This window comes from Gopherus flavomarginatus, chromosome 2 (assembly GCF_025201925.1).
Source record: "Gopherus flavomarginatus isolate rGopFla2 chromosome 2, rGopFla2.mat.asm, whole genome shotgun sequence".
Lineage (NCBI taxonomy): Eukaryota > Metazoa > Chordata > Testudines > Testudinidae > Gopherus > Gopherus flavomarginatus.
The window spans coordinates 215,528,004-215,550,231 of NC_066618.1; the positions used below are offsets into that span (position 1 = coordinate 215,528,004).

Here is a 22,228-nt window from a genome sequence, read left to right on the forward strand (position 1 = left end):
TGACACAACATTAACTGACTAAAAACACATTTTAGAGAAGGTATATAATTTAAAATCAACATTAAAATAAAATAAAAAAAACTAACTAAGGGAAAATATGACACCAATGCAGACAAAGAGGAAGGAGGCCACTCTCTAGAAGCATTCATTAATGATTGTTACATACCTGAAATTCAAGATTTCAACCATTTAAAGATGTTTGGAAAAACTGCAGTGTGAAGATCTAGGCAGCAGAAAGTGCATCAATAGGAAAAGAGACATGCCTAAAATGTTTCTTTTACATTACTCATCCATTGAGGTTGTATGGTCATGTGTAAACCAAAATCTCTTGTCTAAAATGCTCGATGACATAGGTCCTAGCCTTATTTACAGATATTTAGATTTATTTTGCTGCTGTGTATTCAGATTTTAAAGTCACATGACAAGCATATTTATTACTAATTTCACAAAGAAAATTATATCACTGTATATAGAAAATAAGCCTAATAACTTTACCTTATGGGCATTTTGCAGCACAGCATATTATTTTTGAATATTGTTCTGTAACAAAAATAAATCTAGTGTGCTGGCATAACAGAGATTGGGTTATACTCTTGCAGCACCACAAAAAGTAATCAGTATCTGCAACAGCAGTTCTCAAACTGCAGTCCATGAACTATATGCTCATGGTCTGCAAAGAGATGGTTAGTAACATGATGCTCTCTCTGTTTTCATCTACCGAACAACAACATATAACTAAAAATGCATTAAATATTTTCCTAACATTAACCTTCCAGGGAGGCAATTTTTGTCACTGCCACAGCGATGCTATGTGAACTATAGAGGAGGTGGTCCATAAGGCAATTTTGCATTACAATATGGTCTACACTATAAAAAGTTTTGAGATTCCTCATTTACAACACATATCACATCCATTATATTCACACAGTGCAGCAACAATAATGACAGCTGTAAAGATGGCCTCTTCCACTGAATGGAAGTGATGGCTCTAACCTGGGAAGATTGATTTCAGATGAAATGAAGACAGTCCTCTATACAAAGCTAGCCAAGCTATGAAATCTCTATCTGGCCTCCAACATAAAAAGTTAACACTATTATCCTGTATTCAGGACTTCAACAAAAAAAAAGTAATTTTATTTTAAAAAACAATAGTTAAAATAATGGAGGGGGATGCAGAAAAGGTAAAGGAGAAGCCATTTTAAAAGGTGATGGCCAACAATGTCTAAGACTAAGTGTATATATAAAAGACAAGTTGTCCAAATGCATAATTTTCTTACCTGTAAGGTTTCCATCAGTTTCATCTGGCTGGAGGCTTGCAACACTGGTAGAGTCCATTCCTTGCTGAAGGTCCAAAAGTTTACTACGCAATTGTTCTATATCACTCTCTTTACTATCCAGCTGCATCTGAAGCTCATTCCTATATGTTGACTCTTCTGCTAGTTGCTGTATTTACATATCCACAGCAAGCATATGATCCAAAGGGAACATGGAAACAAAAAAAGGTATTGAAAAAATGAAGAATGAATTATGATACGTTACAAGCTTTCAGTAAATCTATGGATTAATTTGGTAACATTATTATTCATTTAGAATCTTTTAATATTTTATTACAATAATAGAATTATCTGAATTGGTTTGGGCTTCTGTTTGAAATTAAAATATGCTAATTAAGCAATCAGCCCAGTTATCAAGGATTTGTGGGAATGCATTAAATTAGGAAATAGTCTGATTAATTTCATTAATCAATGATTTTCTTAAAAAGAAAATCACCAAATATTAAATCAAGCCATTTAAAGACTAAATTAGAGCAATAATAATTTCTTTAATTTGTAATAAAGCAAGCTAAAGACCATATAAGGAATTTTATACTAGAAAATACCAATTTACATCTGTAAACTATTGCCAATTGTTTTGCAAAAAATAAACTATATTATTTATATCATTTTTTTCCACTGTTTAGTCAGTCAAATGCATGGCATCAGATTTGTTCCCTGGCAACTGTCACAATGAAATAGGTTTATAAAGTAAATTCTGCTGTATTAGAAAACGTAATCAGTGTTTGGACAGGAAAAAATGTGCCTTCTAGTACATATATCCAGCTCATATCTGTTACTTTTAAGGAAGATAATGTCTGCACTATCTTTCCCTTTGGACTGGATCACAGACTACCACGAAAAAGGAAAAGGTTTTACCGCTTGCATTTCATTAAGCTCCTTTTGGTATTTCACTACCATCTGATTGTATTTCTCTTTTTCTTGATTAAGCTCCAGCTGTAGCTTTCGGTTTTCTTTTTCTTTTTTCCTCAAATCTTGTACATTAGCTTTCTTTCTGTCTATTTTAAAATCTTTCCGATTCATTATCTCGGCCAATTTGTTCACAGCCTGTACAAAAAAAGCACATGAATTACGAGAGATGCTATATACATAAGTTTTTGTAAAGAACACAGAAGTTTCTCTTGGGCTACAGAAGTCCATGTTATATTTCAGCATGACATCACATTAAATACATACATATAGAACTCCCTGCCTTTCTATCCCCTTGTTACTGCAGCTGTCAAACTGACTGCTAAAATACATATATTTCAGTAAGAAAAAGTAGAAATAAGAAGTAAAATGTAACATTTCCAATTTTGGAATAGATTTTTTAAAAAAATGAGCTGAGACCATGTTTAAAAAAGGGTAGATTTCCCAGAACATAATTAATTATAGAAGTGAACGCACTGGCTACAAAAAAGCTCCTCTTAACATGTTGTCATCGGTGCGTCTGATCCTGCAAACCCTTACTGTCTTGAACATTCCTTAATCAAGTGAAAAGTTTACAGGATCAGAACCTATGCTTTTAGCTATATATTACACTAATACAATGTTAAGATTTATAGATCATCACTAAAACAAATTTCATCTAGCTATAGTACTGAGAAGTAATCACACAAAGAGTAATTCATTAAAATTTGATAGCTATTTTTCTGGTATGCCACAATGAAGTCAACATGCCCATATTAAAATGTCTAAAAATTAATACCTGTGTTTTAAGAGTTCTTTCAGTCTGAAGATTCTTCTCATAATGCATTCTAATATTGTTGATTTCCTCTTCTTTCTTCAATTTAAATTCTGTTAAAAAATACCATTAAACTTTCTAAGATCTACATTTTATGGCAAGAAGTTTTTTAAAGGTCATTCATTTCTCCATAGTATGTGGGTTTTTTCCATCTTACTGTTCTTTGACTTTGAATACAAATAGACATTTTGTAACCATAAAAACCATTTATTTAATGGTACTGGAATATCATAAATATCTCACCACACAATATTTTAGATAGATAGTGCAAGGGTAAAAAGCTATATATCTATATATTTATATCACTAGCAATCACTATATATGCTTTTTACCCTTGTACTGTCTATCTAAAATATTGCTCCAAACATACTGTTACAGCATTTTTGACCACTACTGTACACTGAGCAGAAGTTTTCAGAGAACTGTCCACAGTGACTCCAAGATCTCTTTCTTGGGTGGTAACAGTTAATTTAGAATCCATCAGTGTATATGTATAGTTGCAATTATTTTTTCCAATATGCATTACTTTTCATTTATCAATGTTGAATTTCATCTGCTATTTTGTTGCCTAGTGATACTGTTTTGTGATATCCTTCCAAAGTCTGCTTTGGACTTAACTATCTTGAATAACTCTCTATCATTTGCAAACTTTGCCAATTCACGCTTCATCCCCTTTTCCAGATCATTTATGAATATGCTGAACAGCACAGATCCCAGTACAGATACTTGTGGGGACACTGCTGTTCACCTCTCCCCATTGTGAAAACTAACCATTTAGCCATACCCTTTGTTTCCTATCTTCCAACCAGTTACTGATCCATGAAAGGACCTTCCATCTGATGCCATGACTACTTAGTTTCCTTAAGAGCCTTTGGTGAGGAATCATAAAGGCTTTCTGAAAATCCTAATATACTATATCAACTGGATCACAATTCTCCATAGGCTTGTTGATTCGTCTCAGAGAATTCTAATAGATTGGTGAGGCATGACTTCCCTTTACAAAAGCTGTGTCGACTCTTCCTCAGCAAATCATGTTTATCTACATGTCTGCTAATTCTGTTCTTTACATAGTTTGTACCAATGTGTCCGGTACTGAAGTTATGCTCATTATCCTTTAAATGCCAGGATCTCCTCTGAAGCCCTTTTTAAAAATTGGTGTTACATTAGCTACCTTCCAGTTCTCTGATTCAAAGGCTGATTTCAGTGTTAGGTTACATACTACAGTTAGTAGTTCTGCAATTTCATATTAGAGTTCCTTCAGAACTCTTGGATCAATACCATCTGGTCCTGGTAACTTATCACTATTTAGTTTTACAAATTTGGTCAAAAATCTCTTCTGTTAACACCTCAATTTGGGACACTACTTCAGATCTGTCACACAAAAAGAATAGCTCTGATGTGGATATCTCCCCCACATTCTCTGCAGTGAAGACCGATGAAATTATTCATTAAGCTTTTCTACAATGGCTTTGTCTTCATCAAGTGCTCCTTCAACACCTTTAGTAAAATCCAATATAGCTCCAGTTAATTTTATCTTCTGCATAGGGATCAGTACGGGCATTTCTTTCCTAACAACCAAAGGATCTGATGAATATTGTTCCTCCACCTCTGCTATAATCTCCCACAAACTAATCAATAGTCCAAGTATGGACATACTTGTATCCCCATTTTTCTGAGGTAAGCTGTTATAACAATTAGAGACTTTGCAAATAGTCTGGCAGTGGCTGATAGGCTGAATGGTAATTGCCAGCCACAAACATCAAATATCATCTGTGGAATGGGTGGATTGTGATAAGGGAATGTGTCCTAAAGATCGAGAGCAGTGTACCAGTCAGTCATTTTGGCAGCGTACCAGTCAGTCTAGGGAAGCAATGATAGTGGCTAGGAATACCATTCTGAAAAGACGGTTACTCACCTTTGTAACTGTTGTTCTTCGAGATGTGTTGCTCATATCCATTCCAGTTAGGTGTGCACGACACGCGCGCACACTCGTCGGAAGATTTTTCCCCTAGTAACGCCGGTGGATTGGTAGGTCCCCCCTGGAGTGGCGCAGCCATGGCGCTGAGTATATACCCCTGCCAACCCGTCCGCTCCTCAGTTCCTTCTTGCCGGCTACTCCAACAGTGGGGAAGGAGGGCAGGTGTGGAATGGATATGAGCAACACATCTCGAAGAACAACAGTTACAAAGGTGAGTAACCGTCTTTTCTTCTTCGAGTGCTTGCTCATATCCATTCCAGTTAGGTGATTCCCAAGCCTTACCTAGGTGGTGGGGTCAGAGTGAGATGTTGCAGAGTGCAATACAGCAGAGCCGAAGGCTGCGTCATCCCTAGACTGCTGAACCAGGGCATAGTGGGAGGCAAAGGTGTGGACCGAGGACCAGGTCGCTGCACGACAGATTTCGTGAATGGGCACGTGAGCGAGGAAAGCAGCTGATGATGCTTGAGCCCTGGTGGAGTGCGCAGTCACACGGCCCGAGGGGACGTGAGCCAAGTCGTAACAGGCGCGGATGCATGACGTTACCCAGGAGGAAATCCGCTGCGAGGAGACAGGAAGCCCTTTGATCCGCTCAGCCACCACGACAAAGAGTTGGGGGGTTTTGCGGAATGGCTTAGTTCGCTCTATATAAAAAGCAAGCGCTCTACGAATGTCTAGGGAGTGTAGCTGCTGCTCCCTGTGAGACGAATGCGGTTTTGGGAAGAAGAAGGGAGGAAGATCTCCTGGTTAATATGGAAGGCCGATACCACTTTGGAGAGAAAGGCTGGATGCGGTTGTAACTGCACCTTGTCCCTGTGGAACACAGTATACGGGGGGGTCCACCGTGAGGGTCTGAAGTTCCGAAACCCTTCTCGTGGACGTGATGGCCACCAGGAAAGTGGTTTTCCAGGAGAGGTAGAGAAGGGAGCAAGTTGCTAACAGTTCAAAAGGAGAGGACATGAGTCTGGCAAGAACCAGATTAAGGTCCCATGCTGGGGCAGGGTGGCGTACCTGAAGGTAGAGGCGCTCTAGGCCCTTAAGGAACCTAGACACCATTGGATAAGAAAACACCGAGTGGCCATCCTCTCCTGGGTGGAATGTAGAGATGGCCGCCAAGTGGACCCTCAGAGATGATACCGCCAAGCCCTGTTGTTTGAGGGACCAGAAGTAATCCAAGATGTTGGATATGGAGACCTCGGCAGGAAGGAAGTTCCGCTCCACGCACCAGCATGCGAAACGCTTCCACTTGGCCAAATATGTAGCTCTAGTGGAAGGCTTCCTGCTACCCAGGAGTACCTGCTGCACCGGGGTGGAGCAACGCAGCTCACAGTGAGTCAGCCACGCAGGAGCCATGCCGTGAGGTGGAGCGACTGAAGGTCTGGGCGACGGAGCTTGCTGTGGTCCTGGGTGATCAGGTCCAGGTGAAGAGGCAGGGGAACAGGGTCGGCTATGGATAGGTCTAGCAACATGGTGTACTAGTGCTGTCGAGGCCATGCTGGAGCTATCATGATCAAGCGGGCTTTGTCCCTGCGTGCTTTCAGTAGGACCCTGTGGACGAGTGGAAATGGTGGAAAGGCGTAGAGCAGATGCGTCATCCACGGCACCAGGAAGGTGTCCGTCACTGAACCCGGTGAGAGGCCTTGAAAGGAGCAGAACGTCTGGCATTTCCTGTTCCCTCGGGATGCAAAGAGGTTTAGCTGGGGAAATCCCCACTTCCGGAAGAGTGAAAGAGCAATGTCCGGGCGAAGCGACCATTCGTGGGAAAGGAAGGATCTGCTGAGGCGATCCGCCAGCGTGTTCCGAACTCCTGGGAGAAAGGACGCGATGAGGTGTATAGAATGGGCTATGCAGAAGTCCCATAGTCGTAAAGTTTCCTGACACAGGGGTGAAGATCTCGTGCCGCCCTGTTTGTTTATATAGTGCATGGCTGTTGTGTTGTCGGTGAATACCAATACACAACGGCCCTGCAAGTGTTGTCGGAACGTCTGACAAGCGAGGCGGACCGCTCTCAGCTCCTGGATGTTGATATGGAGGTCCAGTTCGTGAGGGGACCAACGGCCTTAGGTGCGTAGGTGCCCGAGGTGAGCCCCCCAACCAAGGGATGATGCGTCCGTTGTGAGGGATGCCGAGGGCTGGGGCGGGAGGAACGGGAGCCCCGCACACACCATGGAGAGATCCAGCCACCACTGGAAGGAGTCTAGCACGGTCGAGGGAATGGTGACGACCATGTCCATAGGATCCCTGGCTGGATGGTATTGCGAGTTAAGCCAGAATTGGAGGGGCCGTAGGCGCAGTCTTGCGTAGTTCGTTATGAACGTGTAGGCCGCCATATGGCCCAAGAGAGTGAGGCAAGTGCGTACCGAAGTTAGCAGCGCCGCTTGCAGCCTCCGGATGATGGCCATCAGAGCCTGGAACCGCGGCAGTGGTAGGCAGGTTTTGGCAAGAGTCGAGTCCAAGGTGGCACCAATAAACTCTATACTCTGAGTGGGGATTAGAGTCAATTTTTCCACATTGCTCATTAGACCTAGATGTAGGAAAAGGTTCTTGACAATGCAGACGTGACTGAGGACTCGCGTCTCGGAGGTCCCGCGGATAAGCCAGTCGTCTAGATATGGAAAGACGTGTATCCGACTGCGGCGAAGGTGGGCGGCAACTACAGCCATACATTTGGTGAATACTCTTGGGGCTGTAGAGAGGCCGAACGGGAGGACCGCGAACTGAAAATGCTGCCGGTTGACCACGAACCGGAGGAACCTCCTGTGAGGTGGGAAGATGGCTATGTGGAAGTAGGCATCTTGCATGTCGAGGGCAGCATATCAGTCTCCAGGATCCAGGGATGGGATTATGGTCCCCAGGGATACCATACAGAATTTCAACTTTACCATGTATCTGTTGAGTTCCCGCAGATCGAGGATTGGTCTGAGACCTCCCTTCGCCTTGGGAATCAGGAATTAGTGGGAATAAAACCCCTTGCCCCACTCGTGCTCTGGTACCTCCTCTATGGCTCCTTTGGCGAGAAGCGTTTGCACCTCCTGTAGGAGGAGTTGCTCGTGAGAGGGGTCCCTGAAGAGGGACGAGGGAGGGCGGTGGAAGGGGGGGGGTGAAATAAATTGCAGATGGTATCCAAGTTCCAACGTGTGTAGGACCCAACGATCTGATGTCAGTTGGGACCACGCAGGGAGGAAAAAGGAAAGCCGGTTGGAAAAGGGTGGGGACGGATCCTTTAAAGAAAGTGGTACAACACCCTTGGGCGCACCTTCAAAAGGAAGGTTTTGGCCCGGAGGAAGGCTTGGAGGAGCTTTAGTTCTGGCCCCCTTGGTTGCCTGATTGTCTCCGGCGGCCGTTTCTGCCTCGCCGTCTGGCGAAGTCTTGTCTCTGCCGGGGTTGAGGGTAAGGGCGGTGCTGTTGGGGTCGGAAGGGCCTGCACGGAATTACAGGCGTGTGCATCCCTAACAAGCGCATAATGGCCCTGTTGTCTTTTAGGCTCTGCAGCCTAGGGTCAGGTTTGTCCGAGAACAGCCCTTGATCCTCGAATGGAAGGTCTTGAATAGTGTGCTGGAGTTCCGGGGGGAGGCCAGAGACCCGCAGTCACAAGATACGGCGCATAGTCACACCAGAGGCCAGAGTCCTGGCGGCTGAGTCCGCGGCGTCCAGGAAAGCTTGGAGGGAAGTTCTCGTGACCTTTTTCCCCTCGTCGAGAACCCCTGCCGTGCGTCCTGCGGAAGCAGCTCCTTAAATTTGTCCGCCGCTGCCCAGGTGCTGTAGTTATAGCGGCTAAGGAGGGCTTGCTGGTTGGACACCCGGAGCTGGAGGGCTCCAGCAGAGTAAACTTTACGCCCAAGCAAGTCCATGCGCCTCGCGTCCTTCGATTTAGGGGCTGGGGCCTGCTGGCCATGGCACTCCCTCTCGTTAACCGACTGGACGACAAGGGAGCAAGGAAGAGGACGTACATATAGATATTCATAGCCCTTTGAGGGCATCATGTATTTGTGCTCTACTCCTCACGCAGCGGGCAGAACAGAGGCCGGAGACAGCCATATTGTAGTGGCATTGGCCTGTATGGTCTTGATAAATGGGAGAGCCACTCTAGTGGGGGCATCGGATGACAATATGTCCACCACTGGGTCTTGGACCTCTGGGACCTCCTCGGCTTGTAAGTTCATGTTCTGTGCAACACGCCTGAGGAGGTCCTGCTGGGCCCTGAGGTCAATTGGAGGACGGCTGGTGGACGAGGTTCCAGCTACAGCCTTGTCAGGGGAGGATGAAGATGAGAGACCTGGAACAAGCGGGTCTGATGAGGGCTCCCCCGAAGCATCGTGTCCGTCTCCCTGGGGAGCTCAGAGTCCTGAGGCTGGGTCAACCCTTCCTCCATAGTAGGAGGGGGAGGGCGGGTAATCGTGGCCTCCGGTGCCCTGTGTTCCGAGGCCGTTGAGCGTGGTGGACCTGGGGGAGGGCCTTGGGCCTGATGGTATGCCCAGGGCGTCCAGAATCCCCACTGCTGCGGACCATGATCTTGAGGCTGGGGCTCGCTGAACAAGGCAGCAGGTACGTCGGAGTCCGGGGTGTATATACTGTCCGCCTGAGATGACAGGGACGGCTGTCGGGACGGCCATGAAGGAGCCGAACAAGGCTGGTATGAGTCCCTCGCTCCTGTCATTGGAGACCTCCTCGGTGCCAGGGATCAGTACCGGGAATCATATCGGTGCCGAGACAGGGACCTGCAAGCAGCGCGGTGCCGGGAGGTCGACCTGGATCTCAAGCGTCTACGACGGGACCGGCTGCGAGAGTCTCGGTGCCGGGAGCGGTGTCTAGAGCCAGAGCGGTATCAAGAGTATCGACCGGGAAGAGAGGTGGATCTGTGCCGTGAGTACGAGCGGTGCCGCCTGGGTGAGCAGTGCCAAGACTGCGAGCGGTGTCGAGATCGGGACCGACCACAAGACCTGGAGAGGTGCCGAGACCTGGATTGGGACCGGTGCCGGCTTGTCAACTCCAGAGAAGGAGGCCTCATAGTGGCATGCTTGCCTCTAGAATGGAGAACCCGCACCAGCGGTGCCTGGGGTTGAGGCAGGGCCGATTCAGTCATCGCAATAAGGTCCCTGGCCGAGGAGAATGTCTCCGGCGTGGAGGGGACCGTCAGCTACACCCTGGGTCTCACCGGGGAGCTCTCCTGGACCGGACTCGACGGCCCTCTCAGGACCGGAGTCGACGGTACCACAGTCATCGGTGCCGCAGCAGGGGTAGGTGCCGGGCGATCTGCATGAGTCTGCACCGAAGGTGTGGAAGAAGTTGAAGGCCTTCGGTCAGGTCCCTGCGCCGGAGAAGGCCAGTGCCAAGGTGTCTTGGTGGGGCCGGCGCGGTCCGGTGCCGGAAGAGCACTGTCAGCGCTCGGTGCCGAGGACAGAAGGTTAAGGGCTGCCTCCATAAGGAGAGTCTTTAACCGAAAGTCCCTCTCCCTTTTAGTCCACGGCTTAAAGGCCTTGCAAATGTGGTACTTTTCGGAGATGGGCGATTCCCCGAGGCATTTTAAGCAAGAGTCGTGGGGATCGCTTATGGGCATCGGCTTTTTACAGGCCGAGCACGGTTTAAACCCTGGTGAACCGGGCATGGGTCCAGGTGCGGGGAAGGGCTAGAGCCCAAACCCTGCTAAACTATGTACAACAACAACTATAAACTAATTATACTATGGACTAAGTCAATTATACACAACAAGAGATCAGATGAACGAAGAGAAACGGAGGACAGCTAAGCCGCGCTCCACTGTTCCAACGACCAACACGGGTGGTAAGAAAGAACTGAGGAGCGGACAGGTCGGCAGGGGTATATATCCAGTGCCAAGGCGGCGCCACTCCAGGGGGCGACCTGCCGACCCACCGGAGTTGCTAGGGTAAAAATCTTCCGACGAGCACGCACACCTAACTGGAATGCATATGAGTAATCACTCAAAGAAGAACCTGAGGTAAGTGTTCACTCTTCTGAGTTCCAGGGCAGGCCAAAGTCCTCTGCATATTCTTGGAGATGAGGAAGTACCTCAAGTAAAACACCCTCCCTTTGAGGTGAACCAGGACCTCTATTGTGCCAAGAGCTAGAACTGATTGGACATCTTGGTCTAACAAGCTCTTGTAAGGGGGTCCCTGAATAAGAACAGCGAAGGTGGGAAATGTTGAGTATGGACTGAAATTAAATTTCATATCCCACTCCTATGATTTCCAAAACCCATCCATCCCTTGTTATATTAGTCTAGAAATAGTGGAAATGAGACAGGTGGTCCCCAAAAGGGAGAAGAAGGGATAGCCAGATCCATAATAACTTGTAAAATATTCCTGGGTGAGCAATCAAATTTACAGTCTCAATAATGAAGACAGGTGAGATTAAGTCCCTACTGATTATAAAAATTTTCTTCCACAAACTTCTATTTCCTTTGAGCATCCATTTGTCAGTACTGATAGTAAGCAGGCTGCCCGTGGTAAGCTTGTGGTCTCAAATGCTTATGTTTGAGAGCGGGCATATATATCCTCAATGACCAGAGGGTTGCTCTGAAATGGAAATACACCTGACCTTGGATCAGAAGCAGAAAATGCACTGCTGAGGCTTCTGTTTGGCTGTTAAACCACCTGAAGGACACAAGAGACTCTGATGCATCTCCCTGCCGGTGTGAAGCTCACCTCTCAATCTTCAAATCTGCTAGTATGTGACACCAGCAAACAAAATGTGGGACAAATGACTGAAATACGAAATATTATTCTGGTGATTCGAAGTATAATGTACAGATTATTGTAGTCTTGACTGTGCCTGCAGTGACCCTGCATACCTCTCTGCTAATGTGTTTTAAAAATGAGAGGGAGAGATGAGTGCGTACTTGACTGTATTCTAGGTTTAGAACCTTAGCCAACAAGAAGGGTAGCAAAGAGCATGGAAATATAAACAACGTACTAAAGGTGTGATTTAAAGTCAAGGTATACTTTCCAGCTCAGGGAATTTGCAAATCTGCCAAAAGTAATGATTTTGGAATGCTCGTTATTCTCTCTGTAATAAATTGATTTTTCATCCAACCACGATGAAAAATTCAAACACTCAAAGAAGCTTACATTTTAGGTTTTGATTTTTGCCATTTTTATGATATTTTTACAAAACAAAGATTTAAAAGTCTTGTCGAAACAAAAACTCAAATGCAGCCTTAACTATGGTGTCATGACCAGCTCTGGCAAAACAAAACAAAAAAAAATTCATACTATACTTTTCAAAACTCCATGGAAATTTAAGTGCCATCATGAAGATTAGTAGACATGGAATATGAAGAAGAATGTTTGTTTATTTCTGGTCTGTGATTGATTGATTGATATTATTTCCTCATATCATGTTTAACAACATATTCTGATATAATATTAAGCAAAATGCACTAAGCTTATTAGTATGTATACTTTGCAATCATAAAGTGTTCTTTACAGGAGAGAGTGGGATTTGCAATCTCTCTGTGTACAAATGAAATGGGCTTTGGCCCACAAAACCAGCAGATTCAAGCAAGTCTGAAAACTTTTCACTAGCTCATGGCAGTACAGGCTCCCTCAACAGCTGTGTCCACCTGAAATCCCTAGGAGCAGAAAAGGGATCGCATGTTCCCCATCACATGGGAGGGAGGAAGTAATTAATTTCATGCTGACAGCATGCAAAAGATTGTACGGTCTTTAATACTAAAGGAAAAATGGCCAAAACTGGTTTTCAAGTCTGCAACAGCAAACACATATTTCTCTGTAATCAGTTCTGCACCATCATAATTTAAAAGTCAAAACATGCCATACCTTCTTCCTGTTTCTTATTTTTTTCAATGAGCTCTGCATTTTCTTTTGTTAGAAACTCAACATCATTGGTTAATGTATTATTTGTTTCTTCCAGCTAAATGAAAACAAACAAATTTTAAAACAAAGCATTTGCTATACATCCTACTCATATTCTAAACTGCATTTATTGTAATATCAATAATAGTATTCCACACAGAATTACCATTCTTAGATTACATACTTACTCATCTGTTTGTACTTCAAAACTGTACATAAAATTCTAGATATTTTACTTCTGATCCCTCTCTCTTTCACAAAGACGCTGAGTATACAACTATCTCTGAGAAAAGGACTAGGGCTACTTTTATGATCCATGCGTTGAGCACATTTTCAGTGTGCAATAAATAATAACCAACAGAATTTAAGGAATTAAGCAGAACTTCAGTGTTACTTGATACAGCAGCTTTCAGTAAATTTTAAGGAACTTCTGTGTAAACGATAACAAGTAGCTACCTACAACTGAATCCAGAAAATCAGTTGCTAGTTACAAAAATCCAAGATTTCAGGCTTTCCATAATTATTTAATATCACTCTCAATCCATGGAATTTACATTTGAGTAGTGTTGTATATCATGGAAAAGAGATAGGCACATATAGGTAAAAAGAAAAAATTTGGTTTTTGTCTAATGGTGCACACAGGATTTGTGAAATCAACTGTAGGGGGAAATTAATATAATTTGCCCATATTAGCTTCCAATCAAGATCATTTTGCTGGATGCTATACAAACATATTAAAAGACAAAAAGACTACAGTTGTGTTCAGTAAGGAAGTTTTGTTTGAAACCTACAGAAATACACTGAATGATTGTGTGTTAAGTTATGTAAACAACAGTATCTGAAGTTGACAATTTATGGGTAGGAAGTCCCTACTTAGATTCACATTGATGAAGTTATTTAAAATAGTCTCAAATTAAAATGGGGCATTCTTAAAAGTGAGAGGTTATTTCATGGGGCTATTGCACATGTAACATTACTGCAATAAATGTTACTTCAAATAATTTAATGTGGGGAAAAGCGCATAACAGTATGCAAGAAAAACAATGCATTTCGGTTGTCATGCGCAAAGTTTTACTGCGGGCTTATGTGAGGCAGTATCTGAGCGCCTCTGCATGCAGGAGGCCAAAGTGGAAGAACACAGTTTAAAAATATTACAAAATAGAAATATTACACTGCAAATTAAAAGTTTGGTTAACACATTACTGTAAATTTTTACATACACACACACACACACACACACACACACACACACACACACACACACACACTTTTAGATATAGTTTTGTTTGTTTGATTTTTGACAATAAAGCCACTTTTTATACGTTTAAAAAATAACAGCTTACCCGGCTTACAATGTTGTCCTTATCAGTAATTTCTTGTCTATTTCTTGACGCTGCTTTCTTGCTCTCCTGAGTCAATTCAAAATATTGTTCTTCCAGGAGACCTCGGGCCAACTGCTCTGATTCAGCTTTGGTTTCAGCCAAATCCAACTGTGCAGCAATAGTTTCTCTATAACAGAATGTTAAGATCTTATGTTTCCTATGGAAAATACTTAACATTTGCAGGGAGAACAAACAAGCCTAGACTGTACTTTTCAGTGCATCATTTTTTAAAAACATTGCCTTTAAAGGACTGAGGGAAGCAAATAGCTCTACATTAAAAAGTTAGATGACACCTATGTAATGCACTACAAAAGACATAGGTCCTGTCCATACCAGCACTTGATATAACGTTTGAAACCTTTTTCAACCATGGTTATTGCATAACCGTTGTTACATGTCTAGCATTCACAGTTAATGGAGTTAAAGACTGCTCAGATATCATGCTCTATACTGTTTGGGTAGTGAATTTTTTTGCAACAGTGTTGTGTCTAAGGGTCCACCTGCACTACAAATGCAGCCATACTGGGAGGTTAAAACACAGTTGGCCCCTGTAAGCTAGGGTCCCTTTGGTGCCAACTGGCAGAGGGCACAGTGGGTGCATTTGATTTTACAGGGATCCCCTGCATCAGATATATGCATAATAGCTCACCGAAGAGTGGAATGCAAAATCTCTCCCAAGAGCTAGAAGCCCGCTGGTTGCCATAATCACGGTGAAATGTATGTACATGTGGTATACTAAAAATTATGTTGTTAAGGTCTTGGAGTTATGGCAGGTCACCAGAAGGTGACACACCATGAAGATGTTCCTTTCAGGTAGGAGGTAACTGACACCAATCTCGGTGTCTGGCCATTTGTTTATTATATGCCTACTATACGCATATTGGACCAAGTGTGAATGGAGTGATTGCAAAATCTACAAGTGAAGAAATCTACAGAAAGCAATGAACAGGATGAGGGGTATCCTCTTTATGAATAAAAAGACAAAATATTTGTCTAGTATATCTTGGAGTACAAATGAATACACTGAATCCTTCATCTAGAAGGCAAATTGACAGCGTGCTTGTCTCATGAAAGGTGCATCACAGCCAGCCTGGATTTTGAGTGAGCAATACTCTAAAATTAAGGAGATACTCTAATGTCTTAAGTGTAGGCTCCTGAATGTGTGTTATGAATTTATTTTATATGTAACTATTTTGTTTCCAATACTTCTAATTGCTACTACTTGAATCTCTAGGCTTTGTTAAAAAAAAACTTAGATATATTTACAGTGAAATCAAGAATAAGTGCTAAGCAGTGATCCAAGATGGAACTTGTAAGCTGGGGTGTACTAGTAAAAAAAATTATCTAAGTTATTTCTTTGGAAGCAGTGAATCTGAGGAAACTGTGAGAGTGTTCAGCAGACAAGGGGCTAGATACTTCAGGGAGACATTTGGAGAGTGTGCCAATCGGTAACCTATAGTGTGACACTGGGGCCTGCAGGGCCTAGAGAGCAGTGTTTGTGTTGCCAATGACCAGTGGAGTTAGGGAGCTGACCCACAGCTGGCACAGTACAAAGATTTCTCATGTTAAGGGAAGGTAGGACAGAGAGCCCCTAGTGTAGACAGGCCACAATCAGACAGAATCAGTATGGAATAGCTCATGTATAGATCTAATTAAAAATGTATATGACATATATTATGCTGAAGGGATGGGGGAATAAAAAGTCCCCATAAGATGACAAAAAAGAAGGGGAATGGGAAAGGGAGAGAGGAAACACCAAAAGGACTAAAGAGCGTCTCTTCCCTTTTCCTCACCTTGGGGAACGGAGACTCTCCTACATTTTCTTGTCAGGGATGTGATTGACTGATATTCTCTCCTTATATCATATTTAACAACATGGTGTCTTCTCTCTCCTTCCTTTCCTTCTTCCCAAATCCACAGTGAGCGTTGTTTTTAACATGCTCTCATTTACTCTTAAGACTTGTCTGCAATACTGATGCAGACCAATGACAATGCTTGTCAAGTACCACAAGTTCTGTACTATAGACAGGCACAAAACCACCACTTTTTGAATAAAGATTATAAAATAGACAGGCCTAATTCTGGATAGCTAGAACAACAAATTACTGAATGAGAAACAGTTTTAAGTAACAATCTTTCATAAGTTTTGAAAGACTGTAAACAGTATATCCTTTAATTATTTGAAACGGTCCACAAAATTGGATAAACTTTAATTGGTTTGGTTGTAGTTAGATCTGCACATTTAAAATGAGCTTTCAAATGTAATATTATCTTCATTAAAATTCTTTGTCTGGAAACCGTTTATTGGCTCAAAAACTACATGCAATTACCAGGCTAACAACATTTTTGGAGGAGGGGCATGAGTCTTTCAAATAAAATTATGATTACAACGAGACAAACAATTTTTCAAAATGTCAGACATTTCTAAACTCTCGGGACAAATAATCTCTCTCCCAAAAGCCCAAACCTAGCCCAAGAAAATAAACATACACCCTGACTCCATTCTTAATCATCCATCATATAAGTAACATCCTATGTATTCACCATATTACAAGACCTGTTATACTTTTTATAAGTAGCCATTTCTCAGCATTACTGCAGGAAAAAAATTTTTTTTTTATCCTGGATTCAGGGCTTCAAGATTGATACCAAACTACTATATAAAGGCAGGGATCAGCAACCTTTCAGAATTGCTGTGCCGAGTCTTCATTTATTCTCTCTCATTTAAGGTCTTGTGTGCCAGTAATACATTTTAAAGTTTTTAGAAGGTCTCTTTCTATAAGTCTATAATATATAACTAAACTATTGTTATATGTAAAGTAAATAAGGTTTTTAAAATGTTCAAGAAGCTTCATTTAAAATTAAATTAAAATGCAGAGTCCCCCCCCAGATCAGTGGCCAGGACCCGGGCAGTGCGAGTGCCATTGAAAATCAGCTCGTGTGCTGACTTCAGCACCCATGCCATAGGTTGCCTACCTCTAGTATAAGGTAAACATATTTCTGCTTGAAAATACAAAATGGACGTACTTTTCATTTTGCAACTCCTGTATTTTTCTTTGAGTTTCTTTATTCTTCTCCTCAATTTCTTCTTTAAGCTCCTTAACCTGAGTTTTGTAAAGTGTCTGTAAGGGAAGTATTAGAAAGAAATTATAATTCAAATCCTTCCTTAAAACTCTCCTTTTCTGTGATTCCCATTAAAAAATTTCACAACAGTTAGACAGCTAGTACACTGATATCACTTCTGATCATGCTGACTAATAATATTGTCTTATTGTTTCTTTGTACTCCCCCGTCTGTCTGTATCCATCTATCGTTTCTTGTTTTATACTTGGATGGCAAGCTCTTGGGAGCAGAGACTATAGTTTTGTTCTGTTTGTACATGGCATAATACAATGGAGTCCTGGTCCATAACTGGGACTCCTAGGTACCAGGGTAATAAAAATATTAAAAACAGTAATAATCATTCTCTAAGCTTAAAATAAACATTTTACTCTGAAGAAATATGGCTAAAAATTCAGATCATACTGATTAATATTTCTTACATGAGTTTATGAAACAGGAAAGAATCAGGGTAAAAAACACTGTACTCCTGGTCTTCCCATTAGTAAAATGTAACACAACTCATGATATGTATGATAAAATTACAGTGAAGTTTAGTTAAATTATTACAAAGTAAACATCTTTGTAGTGGGTATTATGATAAATACTGCATTATCTTTGGGGACCACATTGTATTCATTGTATTGTATGGATGGTTTCTGTATTGCTTTCTATGCAACTCCAGGAATCAAAAACCATGGGGGTTATAAAGTGAAAACATCTCCAGAGAGGTACCACACCCTGGGAAGGCTTGCATATACCCATCCAGAGACCTTCAGATAAAGAAAGGGCTTTTGGCATAACAAGGCTGAGTTTAAACACAGGACCTTTTTTCAGATCCAGTAAACAGACAGGACCCTCTGTCCAAGGGACAGGGTGGACACCAATCCTTGTTGAAAGACTTGGATCTACTAGGACCCAAAAAGACCGACAAGCAACATCTTCCCTGGATGGTGAGAGTGAGGAGCGTCAACTGTATCAGAGAAACAGAGATTACAGTATTACTGCTCTTCTAAACTTGGCATCTGCCCTGGCATGCCAAGTGTCTAATATTTAACAAGAGTTAGGGAACTGATTCACATGGTTGCCTTACAAGTCTCAGAGAACAGTACATTTCTGAAGGAGGCCAAAGACATTGCCAGCACCTGAGTGGAGTATGCTCTGATGTTCAAAGGGAGAGGCTCACCAACTGATAGTAGTTGGAAATACATTGTGTGAACCACTGAGGTTCTCTGGGATGTGAAGGTTTAGCCTTTCTGATGCACCAGATAAGGACACAAAAAGGCAGGAAGAGAAAGTCTGAAGGGCTTGATCCCATCCTGGTAATAAATCACGACGTTGAAAGCATCCAGAGTATGAAGCTTCTTTTCTCCAGGCGAGGAGGATGGCTTCAGGAAAAAGACTCATATGGTAACAGATTGGTTCAGGTGAAATTCTGAAACCCCATATAGGGTGCCATTTCATCATCACCGTGTCCCTATGGAAGGCTATAGACAGCAGTTCAGCCATCAGGGCCTGAAGTTCACTAACTCACCAAGCTGACCTGATGCCTACGAGAAAAGCCATGTTGGTGAGGTGGCATACCAGGCATTGCAATAATGGTTCAGATACAGGTTCTAAGAGCTGTAGGAGGAGGATGTTTCTAATCTGAGGGTAGTTCTCTAACCTGATGGAAGATATGAAGAAAACCTTGAGGAATCTGACCACAGGGTGTAAAAACACTAAATGTGACTGTATTGGTGCATGGCACCCTGATATCACTGCCAGGTTGACTTTAAAAGAGTTAAAGGCTAATTCTCCTTGTAGGTCAGAATCTTTCAAACATGGCCTTGTTTATGGGGAGAACAACACTAGCAGGGCCAGTGGCTGACAAAATGTCAAATAACTTGTGGAATTTTTCAGGGATGATTAAAGTTTCAATCTTCAAGGTGTCTGCAGTCTACACCAAGAGCTCCTTAATGGCCTTGAAATTATCTAGCACCAGGGACAGTGAGGAGAATTTCTTAAGAAGTGAAGAGGCGACGCCTGGCCCTCTGGATCTCGCTCCTCTCTGTATTCCAGTGACTGAGATCTCATTAGGAAAGCTGCTAAAGAGAGGGACCTCCATGTCTTCTACTGCTGTAGGGACGAGCTCCTAGAGGCTGGGGAAGGTAGGCCGCAATAGCCACAGTGGCATCCCATATACATATGGGTGACTGTCAGATAGCTGGCTGGACCAATGTCAATCCTGGTGGGCCAGTAGTTGAGGTCTGTACAGGTCCTTGGATCTCCTAATGGCACAGCTTGTGGACTTTAGTGGAGACAGATCTCTGCTGGCTGCTAGCAAAAAGATGTGCCTGGGAATGGCGGAAGGGGGATACACCTCTTCCACAAGTGGTGCTGACTGGTAAGGTGACGTCGCTGTCAAGGTCTGTATCAGTGCCAATACATATCTTGGTGACAAATATGACTCCAGTGCACTCCAAGTCCGCACTGCTGGTGCTGGAGTCAACATCAATGGGGACACTTCCACACAAGTAGAGTCTGCTGCATCGCCGCCTGTTCCTTTCCACCGATCTTCAAAGCCATGCTGGACTTGACCGAACTATCTTTCGATGTCTTTCTGTCCCTTTCTTTACAAGACGACACAGAGATCCTTCTTGAGCTCCTGCCCCAATGTTCAGAGTGACCCCCTTTCAGCACTTTGCTTCAATCTCTGAGATGCTAAATTAAACACTGGAGCTGTTGGTGTATTCGGCACCAATGGCGATATCAGTGCTGACATCGGATCTGGCTTCAATGCGGCTTTCTCTGAGGAGGTCTTTGGAGTCATCAGTTACCTGATACGATCTGGAGACCACTAGAAGGGTCTTCAAACTCAGTACATCTGGATCCAATGCCACTTTCATGGATTGCTCCAGAAGATGGAGCATCAGTCTTGCTTCTCGTGACTTCCCAGTCCTCACAAAGAAGGAGACTGGGACCAAGAACCTGCCTCCGTTACAGAACTCTCTAAAGTAGAATAGGTACCTGTCAAGCCAGTCTTTCTGTAGAATTAGTCCACTGCAGGATGGATAGACTTTGAAGCCTATAGACTGAGAGTCTGGCATTTCTCAAGTCATAGTCTGCTCTAGTATAAGGTGACTAAATGAAAAGAAAAGAACTAAATGAAATGAACAGAAGTTATTCAGAAGAGTTTCAGAATAACATCGAGAAGTTTAGTTCAAATTAAGGTGTAGTGGGTCAGACATCAGCTAGGTTCTGTCTCACTGGCATGAGTAGTGAGATAGACGAGAGGAAGGATTAAGGCTCCCCATCCACCTCACTCCTTTCCTCATGTAGGAGCACAAGGAGGTAAAGGGCACATGCAGAGCCCTAACAAACATGCCTTAACAAAAAAATCCAGTCTTGCATGCTTGAGAGACAAGCAGCTAGAGTGGGATCCACCTTGACAAACACTCAAAGAATTCACAGTTTTGAAAAACTGTCTCTACTTAGCTTAGACTTGGGCTGCAGCAACATAAAGCTATAGAAGGACAGTGCCAAAACACACCCAATGATTAATATAATTATATGTTAAAAGGTTATTTTCTTTCTAGCCAAAAGCCAAGGATTGTAAATCAAGCGCAATAAATGCACCTCAATGAAAAAAACAGTTACTGATTAATAGTTAAAAAGAGACAAGGAAGATGGAATCTGGGCTCTAGTGCAGTTCTTTACTGTTTGGCTATTCAGTTTCTGTGACATATGGGTAGACTGGTATTAACCTACACCACAGAGTGCAACACTCTGAAAATTTTTGGATAAAAAGCATTTAACTTAAAGATGGTTTGGTTAGATTGGCCCGATTGTGAATCAAGAGACCCACATATTAAAGGATGAGGTTTTGTGGGCATGAAGAGTAATTTGGGCAAACTGGGTATAATATTACATACTAAAGGTATATCAAAAATTATTTAAGTTGCAAAGTCAAGTACTCAGTAGTTAAGAAATGTCACATTTACAGTTGTCTATGCAACCTTAATCAACCCTCTATGCATCCAACTTGTACAGTGAAAGAAGCAGGTGTCCTAAAGGGAAAAAAAAATGTATGTGATCATGTAATTAAAGATCAGAGGGATAGCCGTGTTAGTCTGGATCTGTAAAAGCAGCAAAGAATCCTGTGGCACCTTATAGACTAACAGACGTTTTGGAGCATGAGCTTTCGTGGGTGAAAGCTCATGCTCCAAAACGTCTGTTAGTCTATAAGGTGCCACAGGATTCTTTGCTGCTTGTAATTAAAGACTGTCATAATGCACATACACAAATAGGCAGAAATAAGATTGCAGAGAATAACTGTAAATCTGGCATCTTCCTGATTTTTGAGTGCTTGATTTTGCAACCTAAATAACATTTTAATGTAGTTTTTAATGCACTTTTCTATATATTTTTTTGTTTTTACTTAAAAAAATATATTATGTACAACTGGAACCACTCCCTGTTATGCATCTTCATCAGTGTCTGAACCTTTACCTTCCGCAGATTTCTATCATGAGCTATAGAACTAACTACATTATTGCTGGCAACAGCAAGCTATTATCTCAGAGGAAAGTATAGGACACTGGGGCCATAACTGGGTTTTGGAGAAGCCCTGCCTGGCTCTCCACCCGTGCATCTGAATTTATTAAATGTTCCTGTTCAGTTATTATTTTATCATGATGCCAAAATTTTCCTGAGAAAATGCAAGTGAGGCATACGAAACAGTGATTTTTAACAGTTTCTCTCTCAGCTAAACCTCAATGGAATCTCATGGAACAAAGGAAAAACACTCCTTTGGCCCATGGGCTTGCTCCCTGACAAATTTAAAAGGCCTATGGCAAAGAATGTAAGTGTTAGAGCTTAAAAAGGTCACAAAATTATTTTTT

General features: G+C 42.6%; 1 protein-coding gene across 5 annotated transcripts in view; it reads right to left on the reverse strand.

The window, feature by feature from the left end:
- Nucleotides 1-22,228, reverse strand: part of ROCK1 (Rho associated coiled-coil containing protein kinase 1) — a 191,885-nt gene that overhangs the window by 38,876 nt on the left and 130,781 nt on the right. For all 5 annotated transcript variants that reach the window (XM_050939193.1, XM_050939197.1, XM_050939194.1 and 2 more), the window contains 6 exons: nt 17,274-17,368; nt 14,208-14,373; nt 12,829-12,922; nt 3,022-3,110; nt 2,193-2,381; nt 1,278-1,443 (listed from right to left, as the gene is read on the reverse strand). In XM_050939193.1, the coding sequence (XP_050795150.1) occupies nt 1,278-1,443; nt 2,193-2,381; nt 3,022-3,110; nt 12,829-12,922; nt 14,208-14,373; nt 17,274-17,368 (799 nt within the window). The remainder of the gene's footprint in view (nt 1-1,277; nt 1,444-2,192; nt 2,382-3,021; nt 3,111-12,828; nt 12,923-14,207; nt 14,374-17,273; nt 17,369-22,228) is intronic.